The following is a 12339-nucleotide window of genomic DNA, read 5'->3' on the forward strand; positions in this document are numbered from 1 at the left end:
TAATAATAATAATAATAGTTAGCAACAAGCAGGTATTTCACAAAAAATGTGATTTCATTTCCAGCTTTTTGATTTTTGTGAAAGATCTTTTGTGAAAGAAAGGTCACTGCATTGAAAAGACTTTAAAACGCAACGTGATTACATTTTATTGAAAAAAATCTTTTTTTTTGTCATATCTTTAAGGGTTGTCGAATGAAATGTTTGCATATTCTCACTATATGCAATTTTAAATATTACCGAACAGCTATCTCAAGTGATTTTTCTAAAGGTAGACAAACTTCTGAACAAAATAATCTTTAAATAAGCAAGGGAAATAATCGAATGTAATAGTTGCAGAAACACAAAATAGAGAAAGTAAGATTAGTTGAGTTACTTACGTTGTCTAAGCCGAAACTCTGCAGGTCGTGAACTGAAAACAAATAAAAACACATCAAATCACTTAACTTGTTAATTATAGAAGCTTAAAAACACATTTAGTCAAGAAAAAGTGTAAAGTGTAAATGTTTGTTAAGTTACAGATCAGGACAGAAATGTGAGTAATTGATCAGTTTGTGGTTGATTACTGCCCATTCATTCAGTCACACAGGTTCATGTCAGTTAGATCAGTAGTTCTCAACCTTTTTGAGTCGCGACCCCCAATCTAACATACATGTTGTCTGCGACCCCCACTCACTGAACACAATCTCACACACACAGTTCAGATCACCCAAAAAAGAAACAAAATGACCAGAAAGACACAAAATGACTAAAAAAAAAAAAGACACAAAATGACCAAAAAAAGAAACAAAATTACCAAAAAAGACACAAATTCACCACAAAATGATCAAAAAAGGAAACAAAATGACCAAAAAAAGAAACAAAATGACCAAAAAAAGAAACAAAATGACCAAAAAAAGAAACAAAATGACCAAAAAAAGAAACAAAATGACCAAAAAAGACACAAATTCACCACAAAATGATCAAAAAAGGAAACAAAATGACCAAAAAAAGAAACAAAATGACCAAAAAAGGAAACAAAATGACCAAAAAAAAGGAAACAAAATGACCAAAAAAGACACAAATTCACCACAAAATGATCAAAAAAGGAAACAAAATGACCAAAAAAAGAAACAAAATGACAAAAAAAAGAAACAAAATGACCAAAAAAGACAAATTCACCACAAAATGATCAAAAAAGATACAAAATGACAAAAAAAGACACAAAATGGCCAAAAAAGACACAAATTGACCACAAAATTATCAAAAAAGACACAAAATGACAAAAAAAGACACAAATTGACCACAAAATGATAAAAAAAGACACAAAATGACCACAAAAAGAAACAAAATGACCAAAAAAAAGACACAAAATGACCAAAAAAAAGACACAAAATGATCCAAAAAGACACAAAATGACAAAAAAAGACACAAAATGACCAAAAAAGACACAAATTGACCACAAAATGACCAAAAAAAGACACAAAATGATAAAAAAAAAACACAAAATGACTAAAAAAAAGACACAAAATGACAAAAAAAAGACACAAAATGACCAAAAAAGGAAACAAAATGACCAAAAAAAGAAACAAAATGACAAAAAAAACACAAAAGTATCAAAAAAGACACAAAATGACCAAAAAAGACACAAATTGACCACAAAATTACAAAAAAAGACACAAATTGACCACAAAATGACCAAAAAAGACACAAAATGACCAAAAAAAAGACACAAAATGACCAAAAAAAAGACACAAAATGACCAAAAAAAAGACACAAAATGATCCAAAAAGACACAAAATGACAAAAAAAAGACACAAAATGACCAAAAAAGACACAAATTGACCACAAAATGACCAAAAAAAGACACAAAATGACCAAAAAACAAAACACAAAATGACCAAAAAAAGACATTAAGTGACCAAAAAGACTAAAACACATTAACACATGAACACTTTAACACAGTGGAGACAGAGCTGACTTCCAAAATGATTTGGCGACCCCCAGAAATCATCTCGCGACCCCAATTGGGGTCCCGACCCCAAGGTTGAGAACAGCTGAGTTAGAAGTTAGAGGCTGCATGTGACAGCCCATGACCTTTGACCTCTTAAATATGGTTTGCATTTATAAACATTAATGAGGTATTTGGTTCACTTAAATTGTTCTCAACAATCTAAAATCTCCTCAGCATGCTGCCACTTTATTCTCTACAGTAAATACTGGCAGCTTTTTAAAAATGTTGACTTTGTGAGCGAGTTTCACAAAACTTAATATTTAAATAAGTTTGTAAAAGTACTAAACTATCCAACAATAAGAATATATTCAGATTTCATGTCTGAAGTTATTTTGCAGCCCATCCACCGTCAGCTACAGAGACACTCAACATAACAGCAGCTTCATTCTCCCGTTTATTAACCTGGTAGAGTTCTGCAAATACACAATACTAAAAAAAAAAGTTTCTTAGAGTTGCACAAAGCAGATTTTCAGTCTGATCAAGACAAAGAACGGTCTAATACTTTTTTCTATGACTGTATTTTTGGCCATTTTGTGTCTTTTTTGGTCATTTTATACATCTATTTTGGTCAGTTTGTTTCTATTTCGACAATTTTGTGTCATTTTTGCATCTGTTTTTTGGTCATTGTGTGTCTTTTTTAGTCATTTTGTGTCTTTTTCCGTCATTTTTACATATATTTTTGGTCATTTTGTGTCTTTCGGCTATTTTTACATCTATTTTTGGTCAATTTGTTTCCATTTCGACAATTTTGTGTTATTTTTTGGTCATTTTTGCATCTATTTTTGGTCATTCTGTGTCTTTTTTGGTCATCAAAATGGAGTGTGTAATAATGAAAAGCCTTTGAACTGACACCCAGTGGATTTATTTACCCAAAAACACTGTTGTTGCATCAGTGTGAATGAATTCAAAACACTGATCAGACGATCAAAAGTTGGAGCTGAAACCTCTCAAAAGGACCAGAAAACATCAACATCAACAGAATTTGTAACTTGAAAGTGTCAGCTGCAAAATTAATTTATTTGCCAAATCATACGCTGATAGTTATGTTTAGGTACATTTACCGGTTTAATGTACATGTGTGTAAATAATCTGTAAGTATTTCGTCATACAGTCATGGAAAAAATTATTAGACCATTGTTTTCTTCAATTTCTTGTTCATTTTAATGCCTGGTACAACTAAAGGAACTTGACATTTAGTCATTTAACAGACGCTTTTATTGAGAGCCATTAGTGCAGCAATAAGTGCTAGTGACAGTTCTTTAACCCTTAATAGGACACTCATTGAAATACTTGCAAATTCCAAATTTCAACCTTAGAGAATATTGGAGGATATTACATACAGGAGAAGAAAAAAATGCACAGATTTATGAGATTTAAAGTGGTGAATCTGGGAGAAAAAAGTTCTTTTTTTCCACTTATTTCTCGTAAATCTGTCACATTTTTCACACAGATTTGCCACTTTAAATCTCTTAAATCTGCAACTTTTTTTCTTGTAGATTTGCCACTTTAATCTGGTAAATTTGCAACTTTTTTCTCAAAATATCGTTTCTTTATTTTTATTCATACTTGGCCTTAATATGCCGTCATAGTCAAGTTCTCCTCGTACAAGTCACTGAAGAATAACTCTGTTTGTACGATTTTTTTTCTCAATTTTTCACTTTTACATTGGAGGTCCAGGTCAATAAAGTTAATATTATTATATTATTATCATACTGATTGGTCAGATGTCATGGTGCCTGATCTTTACTGATTATCTGGAATAAATCCATGTGGTTTTACGACCAAACAGAGAAACATGGAGACCCAGTTTAGATATCCGCTGAAGTTACCAAATATAGTTCTTCGCCCGATAAAGGGTTAAGAAGTAGAATTGTCGTGTGGTGCTAGGAAACAATGATTGATAATGACTTTGGTTATTATCAAGAAAACCATGGGAAATGTCTAGATATCAGCTCTTAAATTACTATAATTATTTTTGTTGTTATCATTATATGTGTCCAGAATGTGTAAAAACACATATGGACCTGGGGGAGGGAGGAAATATTGTGAGAAATAAATTCACGAGATTAAAGTGGCAAAAAAAAGAAAAAAAATGTGCAGATTTATGAGATTTAAAGTGGTGAATCTGCGAGAAAAAAAGTAGCTTTTTTCCCGTAAATCTGTGACTTTTTTCACGCAGATTTGCCACTTTAAATCTCTTAAATCTGCAACTTTTTTCTTGTAGATTTGCCACTTTAATCTAAATTTGCAACTTTTTTTCTCGAAATATTTTTATTTTTTATTTTGGATATCCACTGAAGTTACCAAATACGGTTCTTTGCCCGATAAAGGGTTAAATTAAACTCTTATCAGCTATTTTTGTTGTTATCATTATATTTGTCCAAACAAATGAACCTTTAGTTGTACCAGACATTAAAATGAACAAGAAATGTTCAAAAACAAAAACAATCATTAGACCACCTTTGATTTCTTCATTTTCCTGTTTATTTTAATGCCTGATGCAACTAAAGGTACATTTGTTTGGACAAATATAATGATTACAACAAAAATAAGTCATGAGAGTCTAATTTAAGAGACATTTTCCATGTTTTTCTTGATAATAACCAACATCATTATGAAGAAAACCATGGAAAATGTCTAGAAATCAGCTCTTAAATTACTATAACTATTTTTGTTGCTATCATTATATTTGTCCAAACACATGTACGTTTAGTTGTACCAGACATTAAAATGAACCAGAACTGTTCCATGACTGTATGTAGGGAACTCTGAAAGTACTTGAGAATTGTCAATTTATGCATTCTGCAAAAACGTTGTAATTTAGCTTGTAAACTGGATTCTCCATCACGAGTATCATCCTGTAGTCAAACTCCAAATTCCAAATGTCAACCCTAGAGAATATTGGAGGATATTACATACTGCCAGAATGTGTAAAAAAACAAAAACATACGGACCCGGGGGAGGGGGTGATATTTAGAGAAAAAAGTTTACGAGATTAAAATGGTGAATCTACGAGAAAAAAATCCGCAGATTTATGAGATTTAAAGTGGTGAATCTGCGAGAAAAAAGTTGCTTTTTTTTCCCACTTCTCTCGTAAATTTGTTACTTTTTTCGCACAGATTTGCCACTTTAAATCTCTTAAATCTGCATCTTTTTTTCTTGTGGATTTGCCACTTTAATCTAGTAAATTTGCAACTTTTTTCTCTAAATATTTTTGTTGTTATCATTATATTTGTCCAAACAAATGTACCTTTAGTTCTACCAGACATTAAAATGAACCAGAACTGTTCCATGACTGTATGTAGGGAACTCTGAAAGTATTTGAGAATTGTCAATTCATGCATTCTGCAAAAACGTTGTAATTTGCTGGAAAAAACTGGATTCTCCATCACGAGTATCATCCTGTAGTCAAACTTCTAAACCAAGCAATTTTCAATTCACAATACAAACTAATTGTATACTTGCAGAACTTTCCCATAAACCCACCAACAGGTTAGTGAACAGGAGTGAAGCTGTTCTGCAGTAAACTTTATATAAAGAAAAAAACTACAAATAAAGATGGACTTACTTTCCACAGCGTGCACTGCAGAAAGAAGAGAGAAGAGTCACTAAAATGATGCAGCAGGTAGACAACAACATCTTCTGTTCATGTGTATGAGGCTGCACAACACTGACAACTTTTAGATTTGACATTTTATTAAAGATGACGCATGAGGACGCAGCTTTTAAGACTCATTTCAGGCTTTTGTGCTCTCGATCTGCAAGTATTAAAAGCTGAACTCCGACACACGGATGGATTTATGATCTCAGTGTTTTACATAACAGCAGAATATCTCATTGAGGAGGATCAGATTGTTTTTTTATAGCATGTTTGATGATTTTCAGGCCGATGGTGCAGCCCCGAACACATCACGCAGCGTTTAACACTTTGACTGGGTGGAGTTTGGGATCAGAATGATCATGAGGCTGGTTTATTCCAACTGCAGCCTCATTTACAGGCTCCGTTTACACCAGGACGGTCTGAACAGAAGACGCTAAAGTGGCGTCTCCTCTTCACTTTTTATTCCTGGTTTAGACGAGCGTTTTCAGGAGGAAATCTGCTGCATACGGTGACGCAAAAGTGTGTGAAATGTGATTGTATGCAGCCAGGCGGCATCACTTAAAGCCATAAGAGCATCTTTGGGCATGCAGAAGTTTTCACGCCACACATTTTCATCAGCTACTCCTTCCACAAAGTTCTCCTCCATCACTAGATCTCCCAGGTCTCCTCCAAAGCCGTCTGGCTGGTTTTGGTCATTTAGTGTCTTTTTGTGGTAACTTTTTGTCTTTTTTTGGTCAATTTGTGTGTTTTTTGTCATTTTGTGTCTATTTTGGTCAATTTGTGTCTTTTTGTGGTCAATTTTTGTCTTTCTTTGGCCATTTTGCATCTTTTTTTGGCCATTCTGCATCGTTTTTGGTCATTTTTCATCTTTCAGTAATTTTGTGTCTTTTTTTGGTTATTTTGCATCTTTTTTGGTCAATTTGTCTTTTTTTTGTCATTTTGTGTCTTTTTGTTGCCATTACTACTCCTTCCACAAAGTTCTCCACCATCACTAGATCTCCCAGGTCTCCTCCAAAGCCCTCTGGCTGGTTTTGGCCATTTAGTGTCTTTTTTGGTCATTTTGTGATCAATTTGTGTCTTTTTTAGGTTATTTTGCGTCTTTTTGTGGTCAATTTATGTCTTCTTTTGGCCATTTTGTGGCCAATTTTTGTCTTTGGCTGTTTTGTGTCATTTTGTGTATTTTTTCTGTCTTTTTTTGGTTATTTTGCATCTTTTTTTGGTCAGTTTGTGTCTTTTTCTGGTCAATTTGTATCTTTTTTGGTCAATTTGTCTTTTTTTTGTCATTTTGTGTCTTTTTGTTGCCATTACTACTCCTTCCACAAAGTTCTCCTCCATCACTAGATCTCCCAGGTCTCCTCCAAAGCCCTCTGGCTGGTTTTGGCCATTTAGTGTCTTTTTTGGTCATTTTGTGATCAATTTGTGTCTTTTTTGGGTTATTTTGCGTCTTTTTGTGGTCAATTTATTTCTTCTTTTGGACATTTTGTGGCCAATTTTTGTCTTTGGCTGTTTTGTGTCATTTTGTGTCTTTTTTCTGTCTTTTTTGGGTTATTTTGCATCTTTTTTTGGTCAGTTTGTGTCTTTTTTGGTCAATTTGTCTTTTTTTTGTCATTTTGTGTCTTTTTGTTGCCATTACTCCTCCTTCCACAAAGTTCTCCTCCATCACTAGATCTCCCAGGTCTCCTCCAAAGCCCTCTGGCTGGTTTTGGCCATTTAGTGTCTTTTTTTGTCATTTTGTGATCAATTTGTGTCTTTTTTAGGTTATTTTGCGTCTTTTTGTGGTCAATTTATGTCTTCTTTTGGACATTTTGTGGTCAATTTATGTCTTCTTTTGGACATTTTGTGGCCAATTTTTGTCTTTGGCTGTTTTGTGTCATTTTGTGTCTTTTTTCTGTCTTTTTTTTGTTATTTTGCATATTTTTTTGGTCAATTTGTGTCTTTTTCTGGTCAATTTGTGTCTTTTTTGGTCAATTTGTCCTTTTTTTTTGGTCATTTTGTGTCTTTTTGTTGCCATTACTCCTTCCACAAAGTTCTCCACCATCACTAGATCTCCCAGGTCTCGTTCACAGCCGTCTGGCTCCTCCCACCAATCGCTGCATCCAGAATGTGATGGAGGTAATTCCAGATCCTTCTCTGTTCACTAATACTATCTGTACATATCCTGGACATTTGGTGGAAAGACTCCTGTAAGTTTATTAGAGCTGCCAGAGCAGCTTGAAGGTCCCACCATGGAAATAATCCCACGTTTCTTTATTTCCTGTCCTGGAGCATGTATGTGACGTAAACACATACGTGACGTGAGCAGATCAGATCAGAGTTTTGTGTCTTGTCAGTGTAGACGACACGCTACGGAGGAGAGGATTACACTTTTACACTTTGGAGGGTGGTTTCAGATTTTTGCGTCTTTAAGCCCCAAAAACGCCGTCACCGTCTAAACGAAACGATAAAATATTTTGTCGTTTTTACCCGTAAGCGTCCTCGTGTAAACGGGGCCTCATTTACAGTCAAATCCTCAGCACGAGTGATTCTTGTCTCTTGTTTCTGATGCTAAACAATCAAATATAACTCCACGTAAGATGTTTTTATTCCATTCAACCTGATTAATTTAGTCAGAAATCAGAGGTTGGTGCTGTGTTCAGGGGAGGAAACTAACAGCTCAGACTTCAGCCACTTGCACCATTTAATCAGCCAGACCTGCGTCAAATAACAGCATTTTAAAACTGACGCTTGAGTGCCTGAAGACTTATTTAAATTGGCGGCCACCAGCTGGTTTTCCATTTTAGCAGGCGGCTACTGTTGCTGCTCAGATTAGAAGCGAGCAGCCTATAAATTGTGGCACTTTTCCAGATGAAGTGGCTGCTTGAGAAGATTTATTTGAGCATTTTTAATGGCTGGGAACTGTTAATTTCCTTCCCTGGTTTAATGTGCAGATGAGGAAAAGTTTTAGCAGGCAGGGGAAACAGTTCAGTCAAACTAATGACAGATGGAAACTGACAGGCAATGAGTGAAAAGCAAGAGGAAGAAACACATGGAAGGAATAAAAATGGAGACGGAGGAAAGAGATGGTGCTTTCTAGAGTTGGAATAATCTTCCTCAAGTGTTTGCAGATGCACAAACAAAACTAAAACTCTGCCAGTCAGAGCAGATGCAGCATAAATTAGCTTTCTGAGACTTTTTCACTCTCGACGGGAGAAAAGAATCTGGGCAGAGACACCAGCTTCAAATTAAATGTGACAAATGTTCACTGAGAGAATGTTGCATGAATCAGATAATTCAAATAACTGCACAGAAATGACATAACATCCATTCAAGCCACAGAAAAGTAGGAATCTTTGTATTTTTATTCGTTTCTTAATCATTAATTTCTAAACCAAGCAACATGGCATTCTCTGCTTCAGATCACTGGATGCAAACTGATAGAAAATGTTAGTAAGTATCGATTCTTTTTATTTTTATTATTAATTTCCTGCCTGCAGAAGTCTTGAAACCTTTCTCAGAACAGAAGACGAGCTTTTGCAACTAACTTCATTTTCTGCTTCCAGTAAAACATGCAACAATTATGTATTTGTTCATTTAATCTATTTATTTTCTATTTTTTTGTAAATATGTATGTTTAGGAAAAAAAAATGTTAATTCAGTAGTGGAGAAGGTTTAAATAAGCATATTATGCTTCATCCTGCTCCTTTTCAGACATGTTGCCTTCACATTATAGCTTTTTTTTGATTATTCTAATTGGATTCGTTTGTTTTTTAGTTTACTTTGTTGTGTTACTGGCACATGTTCGAAATAAAAAAGCTGAACTGAACTGAACAAACATAGAAGATACAGGAACATCTAAAAAATTAGAATATCATGAAAAAGTTCAATATTTCTTGTCAATCATTTCAGAAAGTGAAACTCAAACATTATATAGATTCTTTACACGTAGAGTGAAATATATCAAGCCTGTTTTTCTTGTAATTTTGATGATTCTGGCTTAGAGAGAATGAAAACACTAAACTCAGTGTCTCAGTATAAAATTAGAATATATCAATAGATAGATATAATAGATATAATATACAAGTTTGACATTCTGAAATGATTGACAAAAAATATTGAACTTTTTCATAATATTCTAATTTTTTTTAGATGTACCTGTAAATTGTATTCAGCATTTTTTTGTCTGTTTTTATGTGTTTTTATATGTGTTTTGTTGTAATTTGTTGTGTTTTTGTGTGTTTTTTTTATTTATTTTTTTGTGTTTTGTTGTGTTTTTGTGTGTTTTTTTTATTTATTTTTGTGTGTTTTTTGTGTTTTTATGTGTTTTTATTATTTGGTGTTTTTTGTAAAAAAAAAAATTAGGTTTTCTTGTAATTTGTTGTGTTTTTATGTGTTTTTTTTTTTTTTTGTGGGTTTTTTGTAATTTTTTTTAGGTTTTTGTGGGTTTTTTTGTCTGTTTTTATGTGTTTTTATATGTGTTTTCTTTTAAAAACTCACTTTTATCGATTGGCCTTCTCTTAATTTCCTTTTATTACTGTTGTATGATTACCTTGTTGTGATTGGTGATTTTGAATTTTACATTTTTTTTTAAGTTTTTTTTTTTTTTAATGTAATTTCTTCTTGTTGTTTTATTTTGTTGTTGTCAGTAAATTGTATTTGATCTGTTTTATTTCTGTTGTACAGCACCTTGTAACTTGCTTTTGAAAGGTGCTATATAAATACACCTGAAAAAACAAAACAAGACTAATCCCAGCGTTGGTGCTGCATATTTAAACAACTCGAGTCCTGATTTTGAAAACCTTTGACTCGACTGGGAATCTGTTTGTTCATGACTAAGACTTGAACTTTGACCTCCTGCCTCATTCAACTCAGACATCTGCTCTCAAACATTTGCTTCCACTTTGACTGAATAAACTGTCGAGTCAATAGGAACGGTGAGGTTTGAAAACAGAAAGAAGTAAAGCTGCCTGACCTTCACCTGTGTGACAGAAGGGCTGACTGCACAACACACTGACAAAATGTCATTTTTAGTGCACAAATACTGAAATAAAACCAGGCGGCAACCTCCTGGTCTGAGCATGGAGGCCAACCAGGAAGTGCCTTAAGCTGCATTCTACCATAAATTCCAGCAGGGGGCGCTAAGTTTGGCTGCAAAAAAAATCTGCCCATTCGTTTCAATGCAAAATTTGAAAACTTCTGACTTGATTTATTACCTCAGAAACAATTTTTCAGGACAACACTATGGTCTAAATCACTAGTGAAAAATCTTCTTCAAGATAATTCGATGATAGTTCTAATAATGGCCCCATTTAGAAGAAAATAGAAGATAAAGAATCGTATGATTTGGGGGCGGGGCTACCTTTGATTGACAGGTCACTGACAAGGCGAGCCGTCACCCGGAGAGAAGCAGAACAATGCGTATCCACGGCAACGTGTCAATAAAGTTATATATAACGTTATATAGATAGAAAAGAGGACGTTTAGCGGTTTGGTCTCATAACTTTGACCCTTTCACTGTATTTTCACTTAATGACAGTTTATTTGAACTTTTTGTTCATTAAATGTCTTGTTCAGTGTTTGGTTATAATAGTTTTGGATTTTTCATTAGTTTTAGTTTTAATTTCGTTGTCAATTTTTGTTTTCAAATTCAGTTAGTTTTAGTTAGTTTTTAGAGTGAGTTTGCTAGTTTTGATTAGTTTTATTTTTTGGAAAATGCTTAGTTTTAGTTTAGTTTTAGTGTTAGTTTTAGTTTTTTGTAATGGGGTATTTTTTGGGTCCAGATTCAATAAGGTCACAATAAATGTTTCCTTTATTTCCTTTGTCTGATCCATCTCAGCCCCAATAAATTTACTAAGTCATAAAACCAGATAGATGAAATAGATTTCATATCAACCATAAAGGATTATGTATGAAAAAAGTTGTCAAAGATGAAAACTAAGGACATTTTCACTATAATTTTAGTTATACAGTTTCAGTTAGTTACCGTTTTTTTAAAAACTCCCGTTTTTATTTTTATTTCAGTTAACGAAAATGTTTTTTCAATTCTAGTTTTCGTTATTTCGTTAGTTTTCGTTAACTATAATAATCGCTGCTCAGTTTTCTAAGGTAAGAAAGATACATTTTGTTTTTTGCCAAAACTAACATCCCAGTTAATGCTCCAGCTAATGCTAACATGAATTAACAGCAGCTTCTCTCAGTCAGGTGACGTCACAGTGACTACGTCCATTATTTATATCCAGTCTATGAATAAAACTGAAGTAATATGTCTGCAGAATGAGAGATGATGGTGTGCAGCCCTGAGTTGATATGATTGGATGGTTTGATGGAGGATAAATGGATCTGATGAGTGGATACATGAACAGGAACTGATAAAAACACACTCAAACGTTTCTGAACACTCTTTATTTTAGCACCATGAGGTGAAGCAAAGCCCTCATGAATTATAATCTCAATATAATCAGAAATAGGTCTGACAATGGGAATTTCAAACTTAGATTCAGCCTTCCACAAATGTCTTATTTCTCATTTACAAGTTGTTTTTTTTAATGTAATTTCTTCTTGTTGTTTTATTTTGTTGTTGTCAGTAAACTGTATTTGATATGTTTTATTTCTGTTGTACAGCACCTTGTAACTTGCTTTTGAAAGGTGCTATATAAATAAAGTTATTATTTATTATTATTATTATGTGTGACAGAGTGTTTAGAAACCTTTGAATGGTTGTGTGAGTGATTAGAGAGGATGAAGAGCAGGACTCACCGTGGACGTGGGACTG

The 12339-nt window shown here is 33.6% G+C and overlaps 1 protein-coding gene across 2 annotated transcripts in view; it reads right to left on the reverse strand.

The window, feature by feature from the left end:
- ergic3 (ERGIC and golgi 3) overlaps positions 1 to 12339 on the reverse strand; it is a 42017-nt gene that overhangs the window by 17306 nt on the left and 12372 nt on the right. Inside the window, exons 7-9 of one of the 2 annotated variants that reach the window (XM_059329976.1) lie at positions 12324 to 12339; positions 5559 to 5573; positions 378 to 409 (exon numbers count right to left, since the gene is read on the reverse strand). The exon at positions 12324 to 12339 is cut by the window's right edge and continues 42 nt beyond it. In XM_059329976.1, coding sequence (XP_059185959.1) covers positions 378 to 409; positions 5559 to 5573; positions 12324 to 12339 — 63 coding nt within the window. The remainder of the gene's footprint in view (positions 1 to 377; positions 410 to 5558; positions 5574 to 12323) is intronic. The other variant, XM_059329977.1, reaches the window with a different exon arrangement.

Source organism: Centropristis striata, chromosome 3 (assembly GCF_030273125.1).
Source record: "Centropristis striata isolate RG_2023a ecotype Rhode Island chromosome 3, C.striata_1.0, whole genome shotgun sequence".
NCBI classification, from domain to species: Eukaryota; Metazoa; Chordata; class Actinopteri; order Perciformes; family Serranidae; genus Centropristis; species Centropristis striata.